Raw genomic sequence first — 12712 nt, 5'->3', positions numbered from 1 at the left:
GGGGATCCAGAGGGGGCGGAATTTCTGTGCGGGCGCTCCACACAGAAATTTGCGGCATTTATAGTAGCAGCAAAGTGGATGATATTTTGAAAATCTCGTCTACAAGCTGCGGAAATAATCCGCACAAATCCCGTGTGGAAATGGAGATGTGGTGCGGAATTCAATTGCGCATGAGGTCATTGTAATTTAAAAGTAAACAAACTGGGCCCTTTAATTTCCAGGAACTTAGGGCTCATTCACACAGGCAGAAGCGTATTTTCGTTGCGTAAGTATGCAGATTTTTTGCGCAACTGAAAATAGTTTATATCTACATATTTCACTCGTTTCTATGGGTTTATGTGTGCGCAAATGTTTGCACACCGGCCATAGACCTTTATGGCGCTCTTTGCTGTGCAAATACGTACAATATGGAGTAGGTCCTATTTTTTTGCGCAAAAAAAAGAGAATGAACCCATTGAAGTCAATGGTTCTATTCCCCGCGTTATGCAAAAACTCTCTCGCCTGTTAAGGGCCGGCTTCACACGGCCGAGAATCTTGCGCAAGTCTGGTCTGTTACGAGACTCAGAAAACTCACGTGAATATGAACCCCGTTCGTCTGTTTTCAGTGGGACAGTAAAACACATCGTACGGCGTTCAATGTGCACGCGAGTGCGATGCGATGTTTCCCATTGAATACAATGGCAAACACTTGCTGATCCTCTAATGCGTCTGAAAGCCGCGCCGGAGGACCGCTGCTTCACAGAAGTGATGGGAGGCATTTTTGCCAGAAAAATACTTTGCATCCATGTAAAACGCATATTGGCGAGCGTGATATTCTCCGAGTTTCTCACCCCGATATCACGATCGCTCGTCTGTAGGTAGCCTAAGCCCGAAGGTTGCATTCACTGCGTATTTGTGCTGGCCCATTCACTTTAACGTCTTAATGACATGGCCTATTTTGGCCTATTTAAAAACCATTACCTTTTTATCTTTCTGTCGACGCGGCTGTATAAGGGCTTGTTTTTTGCGTGGCAAACTGTAGTTTTTATTGGTACCACTTTTGGGTACATAGACTACATTGTAAAACTTTTATTAGTTTTTTTATGATCGCAGGGAGAGAAAACGCATCAATTCTGCCATAGATTTTTTTTTAAAGCGTTAATTATGCAGCATAAATGAAACACTACATTTTTTTCTGCGGTCGGTACGGTTACAACGATACAACGATACAAAATTCTTATATTTTTTTTAGGTTTTTCCACTTTTCCACAATAAAATCCCGTTTTCTGGAAATTATTTTTTTTAAAACTCACTGCATTCCAAGTCCAATAACTTTTTTATTTTTCAATGGATGGAGCTCTATGAGGGCTTATTTTTGCGAGACGAGCTGTAGTTTTTATTGGTACCATTTTGGGGTACATACAGTTTTTTATCACTTTTATTGCGTTTTTTTGGGAGGCAAATTTTTTTTGCGTTTTTTTATGCTTTTTGCCGTGCAGGATAAAAAGCGTGTTCAATTTATTGTACACGTCGTTACGGACGCGTCGATACCAAATATTTTTTTTTTAATTTCTTTTATGCGAATATGAAAAAAAGCATAAAAAAGGGTTTAACATTTTTTTTAGATTTTTATTTTTTGTACTTTATTTTGCTCTTCTTTTTACACCATCTGTGTCCCTCTGAGGGACTTACGCAGCAGAACTAATGATCGCTACGATAAGGCATGGCAGGACTTCTCTCCTGCCATGCCTTATCGCTTATTACAATAGGCAATGGCAACCAGCCATGCTCTCGCAATGTTATTGTGAGAACCGGCTGAAGTCACAGAGGGAGCGCGCTCCCTCTGTGAACCCTTTCCCTGCCACGATCTACTTAGATTGCAGCAGGGAAGAGGTTAACAGCGGGGTGGGGTGAGGGGGGATGTCCGATGCCCCCCGCTGTCACAGCGGGAGGCCGGCTACTAGTGACAGCCGGCTCCCACTGTGGGATAGCGCGAGATCTGCTATGATCTCACACTATCCCTAAGATGTAAGGGTACGTCACTTTGCAGTGCATAATACTCACCAAAATAGGACATGCTGCGTGCTTTTCACGTGATCGAACATTGCGTGAATAAATATGATCATGAAAGCAATGGGCCCTGTTCACTGCGTATTACGCAAGCAAAAAATTGCGCAAGTAATACACTGTGCGAATACGCCCGTGCGAATGAGCTCTTTCAGTTGCCTTATCCTCGAGCCGGTCATATACACGTTACCATATATACGCACGTACCTGACCTTGGATTTTGCTCCCTGACCTTGGTGAGAGCAGTCCTCCGTCTCTCCAGCTGTCGCCTCACCCTGGTGCTCCTCCTTGGTCTGGAGGATGTCCTCCTGGTTACCATGAATCCGGTTCTGGAGTTCGCTCTGATACTGTCTCTCCTCACACAGACTGTCTGTATCGCTGTCCTCCAGACTGTCAGAGCTGAGGCCTAGGTCCATGTCACCACCAGCAGACACAGGACTGTGAAGGGATTGCACAGCGTTGTCAGTCTCCATTACGGATGTCACTTCACCCTAAACTGGGGAAAACATTATTACTAGATATGAACAGTGCCAGCCGGGCATGCATGATGAAAAGGTCTCAGAAAATGGCATCCAGCGCTCCGTCATTGTAAAAAGGACAGGGCCATTACGCAAAAAAGGGGGCAAATTATGAAGTATTTCCACATCCAAAAGACAGTCAATTTTTACCATTAGTGTGGACCTTGACTGGAAATACCTTGCGGCGCTCCCCCTCACCTCCTCTGAAGACGCTCCCCCTCACCTCCTCTGAAGACGCTCCCCCTCACCTCCTCTGAAGACACTCCCCCTCACCTCCTCTGAAGGCGCTCCCCCTCACCTCCTCCGAAGGCGCTCCCCCTCACCTCCTCCGAAGGCTTTCTGCTCTCAGCATTCCCCGGCTTCCAGTTCCCAGCGGCCTGTAGCGGGCTCACCTAACCGGCATCATCTAACCAGGCTGCTGAGAACCGGAAATCAGGGAGTGCTGACAGCAGGAAGCCTTCAGAGGAGGTGAGGGGGAGCTCCATGTGTGAAATCAGCAGTGGGTACGCGCCTAATTTCCAGTCAAAATCCGCAATGGCGTGGATTTTGACTGTTTTTTGGATGCGGAAATGCTGTATGATTTGCTGCTGAAATTTCCGCTGCAGACATTCTGTAGCATTTCCACCATGTGTAAACATACCTTAAGGCCCTATGTCCACGAGCGGATCTGATTTGCAAGATCCGCAAATCAAGCTGCCCATAGGGAAACATTGGCGTCCGCACACGAATTAAAGTACGCAGATTTGTTTTGCAGACCTTTTGGTCCGGAAATCAAACCGCAGCGCGCTCCATTGCAGTGCGCATCCCGCACAGACAGCTTCATTGAAGTCAATGGGAGCCGTCCGCAATTAAATTGCAGATGGGCCGCAGATTCCACAGGAAAGCAGGAGCTTTAAAAAAAAAACCTACGCTTTGCATATGCGGCAACGCGCCAGCTGGACATGAGGCCTTAAGGACCCAGGGGAAAGTGGGACACAGTGTCCCAAAGTGGGACTGTCCCGCCTAAATCAGGACATCTGGTCACCTTCAGTGAGGGCCTCATTTATCAAAACAGTAAGACTATCCTTGTTGCCCTTAGCAACCAATAAGAGTGTAGCTTTCTTCGTGCTGCAGAATGAAGGACATCTTGCGGAACTGCTTTGGATTTCTAGCATACAGGGGATGCAAGTCAGCATTTAAAGTCTGCGGAAAAAAATGCGAAAAATTCCACAGAACGCATTGTACAGTTAAGGCCGGTTTCCCACAGGCGACAAAATCGCGTGCTTTTCTCACAATGCAACAGCGCTACAAGTCACATGTATGTGAGGCCCATGCTTTGCAGCCGGTTCCTTCACATTAGTAATATTTTGTAGACTGCTACATTGCGATAAAAAAAAAATTGCGGGTTACTGAATATTGCTGCGATTTGCGAGGTTTTGTAGCCCATGTTTGCCTATGGAGCCTTCCTTTTCTGTTGCATCGCATTGAATGGCTGTGATTGGTTCATGGAGCGCTAGCTCTGATTAGCTGAGCTGTGGTGCTCAAGAACCAATCACAGCCAGCGCTTCCTGGAGGCGGGGACAGCAGCTCTTAGGTGATGTTTTTGTTTTTGTTTTTTACTGCAGATGGGTCTTATTTTTGAAGTAAGGCTTATATTTCAAGGTCTCCCCAAAAATCCCGGCAACAGAGCGCGACTCTGTAGCGACACAAAATCGCCACGAAAAAATGCAGCGATATTGCACAGAAAGCAGATGCAATATCCCTGCGATTTTCTTGCCAGGATATTGCTGTTGCCCGTGTGAAAGAGGCCTAAAAATGCAACAAAATCTGCATTTGTCCCGCTTCCTGTGGACAGTTCCGTATTAAATTAGCAAAATCGCTGCATGTCCTATTTTTTGCTTCCCTCGGAACGCATTGCCCATTGTTTTCAATGGGACAGTCAAATACATTGCATACTGTTCGATGTTCATGCAAATGCGATGTTATGTTTCTCACTAAAATCAAACAATGCAGTGCAGAACTACCGTAATGCATTATCATAGCGATCAGAGCTTTCATGGTTCAAGTCCCCTACAGGGACATAAAAAATGTAAAGAAAAATAGTGTAAAAAAAATAATGAAAAAAAAGCTAAACCTTTTTTACTCACTTTCCCCTGTTTGTTTAAAAAAAACAACTTTAAGGCTGGGTTCACACAGGGCGGATTTGCCGTGGTTTTGCCGCGGATTGCCGTTGCATATCCACACTGCGGCAAAACCGCTGCGTTTGCAGTGCCATGCAGCACAAATGAGATTTGCCAAAAAGCTGTTCTCACATTGCGGATTTTTTCCGCACAGCCGCAGTGCGGAAATGCAACTGCGGCGCGGTTTTAAAAGATGCAGCATGTTCATTCTACGGTCTTTTCCGCAGCGCTTTTTTGTCCATAGACCTCTATGGACGCAGCCAAAACCGCACCAAATACGCGGCAAAAAGTAAAAAAGCGCTTGCGGATTTTTCCGCACGAAAATCCGCAGCAAAATCCGCAAGCCCAAATTAACCTTTGAAGCGGTTTTGTCGCAGAAGCAGTTCTTTTGCGCAAAACCGCACCGGAAAAACCGCGGCAAATGCGCCCTGTGTGAACCCAGCCTAAAAAAAAAAACAACGCGTATTGGTATTATTGTATCCATAACAACCTGTACAATAACTTGAACACACTATTTATCGTACACAGCAAAAAAAAAGTGTTAAAAAAAAACCTTTAAAAGGCCCCCTGTCCACGGCAGTTTATTCGCCGATGGTAAACCACCGGCAAATCATGCCGGCCCATGCTTCCCATAGCATTGCTATGGAAAGCGCCGGCACCTGTCCACAAGCGGAGAATCATTGCGATTCCCCACTCGCGGCAGGCAATATGCAGCATGCTGCGAATAGCTCTGATTCTCTGCGGTCAGCCTATCTATTAGGGGTACCGCATCACCCGTGGGCAGCCGGCCTAAAGCGGAGGCAAAATCCTTATTTTGTTCATTTTGCCTCTTAAAAAACCCTATAAGGCCTCAGTCAGACGGGCGTTTTTATGTGCGCATGTTTTGTACGTTTGTGATCTGCCTCTACATAAAACCAATGCTTTTCAATGGCAGCGGTCACATGTCTGGAATTTTACATGCGCATAAAATTCGCACCTACAAATGATAGAACATATGGGTGGCAATGGACGGGGTCACACGTTTTTTTTTTATGCGTGCAGTGCGGTTTTTTACGTTCAAATAAACACCCATCTGACTGAGCCCTAAAAGTGATCAAAAAAGCTGCATATACCTTAAAATGGTACCAATAAAAACTACAGCTCAGAACATAAAAAAACAAGCCCTCAAAGAGCTCCATCCTGGAAAAATAAAAGTTACGGGACTTTGAATACATCGATATAACAAAAAAATTCCAAGAAAAAAGGTTTTCATTAAAAATTAAAAGCCTAAAAGAAGTAATTTCAGTATCGCTGTAATCATACCAGCCCGCCGAAAAAAAAATGATCACGTTTTTTTCTGCATGATTAACGCTGCACAAAAAAAATGGGAGAATTAAGTTTTCTCCCCAAAATAAAGTAATAAAAGTCGTACAATACATTATACGTACCCAAAAATGATAACATTAAAAACTCTAGTTCGCCACACAAAAAACAATCGGCCATGTCGATGGATAAACTATTCCATTCCCTCGCATCAGGCACAGAAGTGTAAAGTTTCTGCAGTGAGAAGATACAAACAGGGTGCAACAAGTGCTGGAGAGGAGGAGCATGCATGGCCCTATAAGTCTCCCCACACCTGACCCCTGCTCCGGGCACCTATCACTAATACATACTGGTGATAACTGATATCTCATGTACTCATATAATATCAGGACGGCTCAGTTAACCCCTCACATACCTGACCCTGCAGCTCCTACCGCTCCCTGGGCTGCTCTGCTGTCAGCTGTTGGCGTTTCCATAGTGACCAAAGGGACAACAAACTGCTTGGAACAAAAGATGGCAGAGCAGGGAGGACGCTGCCCCCTGGGCATCTACAGAGTGTGTGACTTCATATATCACACATACATATATACAAGACTGACATGAATGAGGTTGTAGGAGGAGGAAGGCCATGAGACATGAAGCTGGCAGGGATGTCACCGCCTGTCACAGGTCACTGATCTTATGAGGTGTCAGACACAAGAGGGAGGGAAGACAACCATCCATAGCTGGAGACTTGTGTTACCGGAACATGATACCAATGAGAATAGACAGTTGCAAGGGAAGTAAGTGAACCCTAAGGCCGCTTTCACACGAACGAGAAAATCACGCAGGATTTGTGTGTTGCGATTTTTTCTGCATAACACCGCGACGCAGGAAACAAATCGCGGCATGTTGTCTCTTGCTGCTTGCTCTCACATCGTATCGCTCATTGTCCTCAATGGGGCCGGCGGCAGCATCACATCACACGCTACGTGCGCGGGATGCGAGGTCTACCGTTGAAAACGTTGGGAAAAACTCTGCGATCCTCCTCCGCGGCTGATCCCTACATCCCCAAAGAGATGCGAGGCTGTTATGACATAAAAACGTCTCACGGGGAATTCACATGATGGTGAACCACGGCCCCATATCGCGTTCGCCTATGTGAGGCTAAGTTCACACGGGCGGGTGCAATATCGGGCCATGAAACCCCGCCCGATATTGCGCTTGCCAGTGTGGAATGTCCCCATGGATGTGAGGCGTTTTTAGCTGCGGCAGAGGAACGCGGAGCGTTTCCCATTTATTTCAATTTCTCCCCGCACTGTATTGCGATGCGGGAAATAATTGCTCATGAGTATGACCTCATCCAAAGGGATGGCGTTCATATTTATGCATTTCACAAGGCACAAATTTCACGCGATTATCTCAGTCGAGTGAAAGCGGCCTAAGGGATTATTGGATTTCTGCAATGATTATTAACCCTTTCCAATCCAATTTGTATCCTGGTTTTCCTAGGGGGCTTACTCTTTTTCTGCCGTTATACAACGGCGCTATATGCTGGCTAAATCCAGTACTGCATGCGGTGACACGTTGCATAGGCTTCGACAGCAGAGAGGCTGGCACTATGCAGTAAGAGAACCCCGATGGACATCTTCCGACATCGGAGCTGTACAGCCTTAAATCATAATGTCTTCAGACGGCAGACAATGGATTGGAAAGGGTTAATAAAGATGGGTCACATTTATAGACAAACACAAAGTTAAAGGGGTTGTGCCAAGATCCACAACCCCTTTAAAAATACATTTTTGGCACCCCTGGCAAACATCTTGTTTTGCTGGCGGAAGCTGCGGGCAGCCCGATATTTCTCTTGAGGTGATGTAGTATCAGGGCTCCTTCACACGGGCGTAATTGCGCATGCAGAATTTTATTTATTTATTTTTTTTAATCCGTTTTTATTGATAATTTCCAATATATGACAGACATGTAATACATGAAAGCAATATAAAACAACTCGGTCAGATGAAAAGGGACTACTAGTTCAACATGTCAGGTCGAAGCCGAGTAGTCATGCTAATAAGCTTAACAGTGAACTTGTTAAACATGGTTGGGGTGACTCACAGACAAGACGTACAGGTTGGGGGGAGGAAGAGAGGGGGGAGGGAGGGGGATAGCTAATGGATTCATACAGTAAGCAAAATCCTATAAGTTAGCGCTTCTGATCAGTGCGTGAGTAACGCCAGTCTGGGGTGCTCGATCTCCGCCTCGTCCCACCTCCAAGCACAGACTGGGCGTAACCTCCTCGTCCGTCTCTCCCGGACAAGACATTGATAGGACTACAGCTCGAGGCGCAATCTACGCCAAGGGCTCCATAGTTCCAGGGATTTGTCATGGTTACCTTTGGACCAGCTAGAGAGTTCCTCCAAGTTGCAGGACAAATCCATTCTATCTCTCCATTGAGATATTGAGGGAGGTAGTTTTTGCATCCATAAAGAGGGGATAAGTGCCTTTGCTGCGTCAATTGCCTGTGCCAATAGTTTTTGCTTTAAAGGGTGAAAGCACCCAGATGGTCTCCATAGAAAGATAATCTCCGGGGTCAGTGTAAAATTACGTGCTAGCTTCCTAAGATTTCTCTCCACTTCGTGCCAGAAGGGCATCAAGATCCGGCATTCCCACCAAATGTGTAAGTAAGAGCCTGTGCCTGTCCCACATCTCCAGCATTTATCGCATGTAGTTAGTTTGTGGTCAGAGAGCCATTGAGGTGTTCTGTACCATCTAACAAGTAGTTTGTAATGGGCCTCCTGTGAGAGAATGCATTGGGACAGGCCATATGCCAACTTCAAGATTAATTGGATGTCAGAGGGAGATAAAGTGATATGTAGTTCCTTCTCCCAAGAGGAGAGGAATGCAGGCTTCGAAGTTAGAGAGGGTGAAATAAAGTGCTTCCGAAGGAAAGCTATTTTCCTGTGGTTAGGTCTGTTCTCATCCACTGTTTTCTCAAAAGCAGTGAGAGGTCTTGTGGAAGGATGGGTCTTAAGAAAGTCCCCAATTATTCCTCTTACGTGCGCTAAATGTAAGAATGACATAGGTTGGTCGGGCAGAAGGGAATGCACAGTTTCACTCGGGCCCAGGTCGGCCATAGCCTGTAACTCCCTAATGGGTCCGTTCTTGAATTTAGCCCAAGTCTTACTGAGGCATGGGTTTGAAGGGGTCCCCATAAGGCTAGGCAGCAAGCGCAGGGGAACGATCGGGGAGGGCGTTGGAGCCAACGTCTACCTTCGTAGATCCCAAGTCTCGCACGGCCCCCGCAGGAGGGGGTTGAATTTCTTATTTCTGTAGAGATTTTTCCTAGGGAACCACAGATCCTCCGCCAGGGAAGCTCCGTAGGTCTCACCGACTAAGTGCTGCAGTAGTGGGTCTTTTGTAGGAGTGGTCAACTCCAGCCAGTAGCTGAGGTGAGATGCTAAGTAGAAATCGTGGATGCAAGGCAGGCCAACCCCCTCTTCTTCTCTTCTCCGTATCATAAGGCTATACGCTAACCTTGGTCTTTTCAATCTCCATATGAAATTAGTGAATAATGAGCAAAGGGTATGGAAGAAAATGGGGGGAGCGCATGCAGAATTTGCGTGTAATACACAGAGAATAGAACCCTTTGATTTCAATTGGTTCATTCACATTTCCTTTTTTTTGTGTGTATGAGGGCCCCGTAGAAGTCTATGAGGAGTGTGCAAATGCGTACGCAATTCACTAAATACAGCGCCAAACTACGGGAAAAGAATACACTTGGATCTCATTAGGCTAAAAAGCCTTTTGAATCAGGGCGGGGGCGTTGTGCACGCAAATAACAGGCCCTACATGCGCACCAAAGGTCCTGTTCTGGAGCAAATACATTGCGCTGAAGTGTGTGCATTTGCGCATGAAGGAGCGCTAATAAAAAATTGATGGGTTCATTTACTGATTTTTCCCCATGATGTGTGATCGCGTGAAAAAAAACATGGCAGGACCTATCTTGGTGCGAATTTCTGCACCACAGGAGTCCATTGAAATCAATGGGCTTGTGTAAATGCGCACGACATTTGTAGAAAACCCGCATATTCACTGTGCATGTACACACAAAAGTAATGTGGTATATTTTTTTGTGTGCGCAAAATCGGGAACCCTGCATCATAATACGGATATGTCCTGATAAGGCACACAATAAATAAAAATAACTAAATCTTGTTATTTGTATAGCGCCAACCTATTCCGCAGTAGTTTCAGGTAATTTATTACCCCACAACCAACTAGTACATGAACAAGGGACGCCATCTTGACAACCCCTTATGTTGGTTATGAAAGAAAAGTGCATTACAACTTGCCCTGCTGACCCGTCCTCTGCCAAAGCACTTAGAGCGGGCACAGGAGCACCAGAAGTGGCCCAAGAAGCCATGGAAGAGGGTCCGATGAAGCACGTTATTGTTTACATCATGTGAGCAGCCGGTTGTGTCACTAAGGCCGGGCTCACACGAGCGGATTTGTATTGCGGATTCCGCCATAACCGTCTGTGCGGACAATCCGCTGTAAAATGCGGGCATTATAAGGCATGCATTTTCGATTTTTCGTTCAGAATCGGACACAAATTGCGTATTCCTCGAGCGGAAGAAAAATTGTAGCATGCTTTATTTTGCTGTGGAATCGACACGGACGGCCTCCATTGATGTCGATAAAATTGACCGACCCGCAACCCATACGTAATTAGCACTGCGTATGGGCTGCATGTAACCGTGTCAGCGATGGAATGGGAAATACAAATGCATGGCCGCCTGCGAGCCTCTGCGGTCATCCGCAGTATAGTTTAGGGAGGAATGCAGGGTCACCAGCCGCGCTCACAGCCAGAATCTGCTGCGAGCCTCCCACATGCGGAATCCGACCTGTGTGTGTGTGCCCGGCCTTACCTAGGCAGGAGATGGCACCAGGATGCATTATGGGAAGACAACCTAATGGGAGCAGTCTGACACTCCCAGCAATGTTCTGCTGGGAAACTTTGGCTCCTGGCATTCATATGGATGCACCTACATTGTACAGACCAAGTACCTCCTTCATGGTAGCGCTATTCCCTAATGGCAGTGACCTCTGTCAGCAGGATAATGCCCCCAGCCACACTGCAGAAATGGTCTGAGGGACATGACAAATCATAAAAGTGCTTACGCCAATATTCTGCAATAAAAAGGTAGCAAAGTTTTCCATAAGTCCTTCTGGTTCAAGAATTTGTCACTGGTCGGTATTTTCCACCTTCCTTGTCACTTTTGTAAAAAAAAAAAACGGAGGGGCCTGGCGGGAGCGGACGGGTGGAGTTCATTCCTCCAGCTATTTATGCCAGTGAGCTAGTGATTGATTTACTGCCAATTGTCTCTTTTATCTGGGCATTAAGGCTCCTTCACAGAAGCGTATCCATTTTTACATTCGCACGTCCGCGCCGTAAATCCGCATGAATGGACGATTTTCCGCGATCAAGTCCCAAGCCTAATTAGTGTTTTCTCGTCCATTCACATAGCCAGGTGTGATGTATTAGTGAAAAAATCCGTTGTAGCCCAGAAAGCCCTCACTCAGCATAAATCCTCGGAATGACTTCCAATGCATATATAGTCACCTGTAAGCTTTTCGCAGCGTTGTACGCTACTAAAATGCCGCCCTCCCCCTTTTTTTTCCCCAGCTCCCATAGGAGGCTATGGGAGCCACCAGCTTATATCGCTCGAAAGATAGATCCAGCATATAATAGCAGGCGTGGATTTTGGCTGTGTATGTCCTATTTTTTACGGAGCAACGTTTTTACACGCCGCAAATTCGCAATTGTGAACGAATGCATTGGTCGCGTTTAATGGACGGGTGTGAAAACACGGCTAAATAGCCGCGTATATACACTCATGTGAATAAAGCCTTAGGCCGCTTTCAGACAAGTGTATTATAACACATCTGTAATACGGATTGGTATTGGGGACCGTTCACACGGAAAAGGAATAGGCTGCACGACGCACCATAAGACGTAGTAGATTCTGCACCAAAGTCTACAGGCTACCTAATAATTTGTTTTCTTGTTCAGTTTATGATTGACGGATTGGCTCATATGAACAGGCAGTGGGCGGCAGGAACGATCCCCGGCCCCCTCCACCTCCATTCACTCAGCGATGATCGTTCCATGTAAAAGCACAGGAATACCCATCACTGAGTTGACCTGTTAGGCATCTGCGCCCAACAGATCATCCCATGTAAAAGGGCCCTTAGTCAGGTGCATAATTCAGAGAATTTGTTTAAGACCCATTTAGGCACAATTATTGCTCATAATTTGCTCATCTTCCATGTTTTGAGCGATAATTGTGCCTCGCTCATCTCAAGTAACTGCCTTCTCCTGATCGTTCCTGTGCTTTTACATGGAACGATCATCGCTGAGTGAATGGAGGTGGAGGGGGCCGAGGATCGTTCCTGACGCCCGCTGCCTGTTCATATGAGCCAATCCGTCAATCATAAACTGAACAAGAAAACAAATTATTAGGTAGCCTGTAGATTTTGGTGCAGAATTTACTACGTCTTATGGTGCGTCGTGCAGCCTATTCCTTTCCATGTGAACGCGCGGCCGTCGTGCACTTTTCGCTGATCGCTGATTTTTGATGTCCAGCATAACCCATAATAGGTCAGATATTCAGAACCCACCAATCCCAATGAATCGCACATATGAAG

At 46.1% G+C, this 12712-nt stretch overlaps 1 protein-coding gene across 4 annotated transcripts in view; it reads right to left on the bottom strand.

Annotated features, from left to right (window-relative positions):
• Positions 1 to 6502, bottom strand: part of JHY (junctional cadherin complex regulator) — a 71516-nt gene extending 65014 nt beyond the window's left edge. For 3 of the 4 annotated variants that reach the window (XM_066606687.1, XM_066606685.1, XM_066606688.1), the window contains exons 1-2: positions 6441 to 6501; positions 2254 to 2542 (exon numbers count right to left, since the gene is read on the bottom strand). In XM_066606687.1, the coding sequence (XP_066462784.1) occupies positions 2254 to 2519 (266 nt within the window). In that variant the 5' untranslated portion in view covers positions 2520 to 2542; positions 6441 to 6501. Of the gene's footprint in view, positions 1 to 2253; positions 2543 to 6440 lie in introns of all 4 variants that reach the window. The other variant, XM_066606686.1, reaches the window with a different exon arrangement.
• Between the last annotated feature and the right edge of the window lie 6210 nt (positions 6503 to 12712).

This window comes from Eleutherodactylus coqui, chromosome 6 (assembly GCF_035609145.1).
Source record: "Eleutherodactylus coqui strain aEleCoq1 chromosome 6, aEleCoq1.hap1, whole genome shotgun sequence".
Lineage (NCBI taxonomy): Eukaryota > Metazoa > Chordata > Amphibia > Anura > Eleutherodactylidae > Eleutherodactylus > Eleutherodactylus coqui.
Note: the sequence above shows the minus strand (reverse complement) of the source record. Positions and strands in the feature narration are given on the sequence as shown.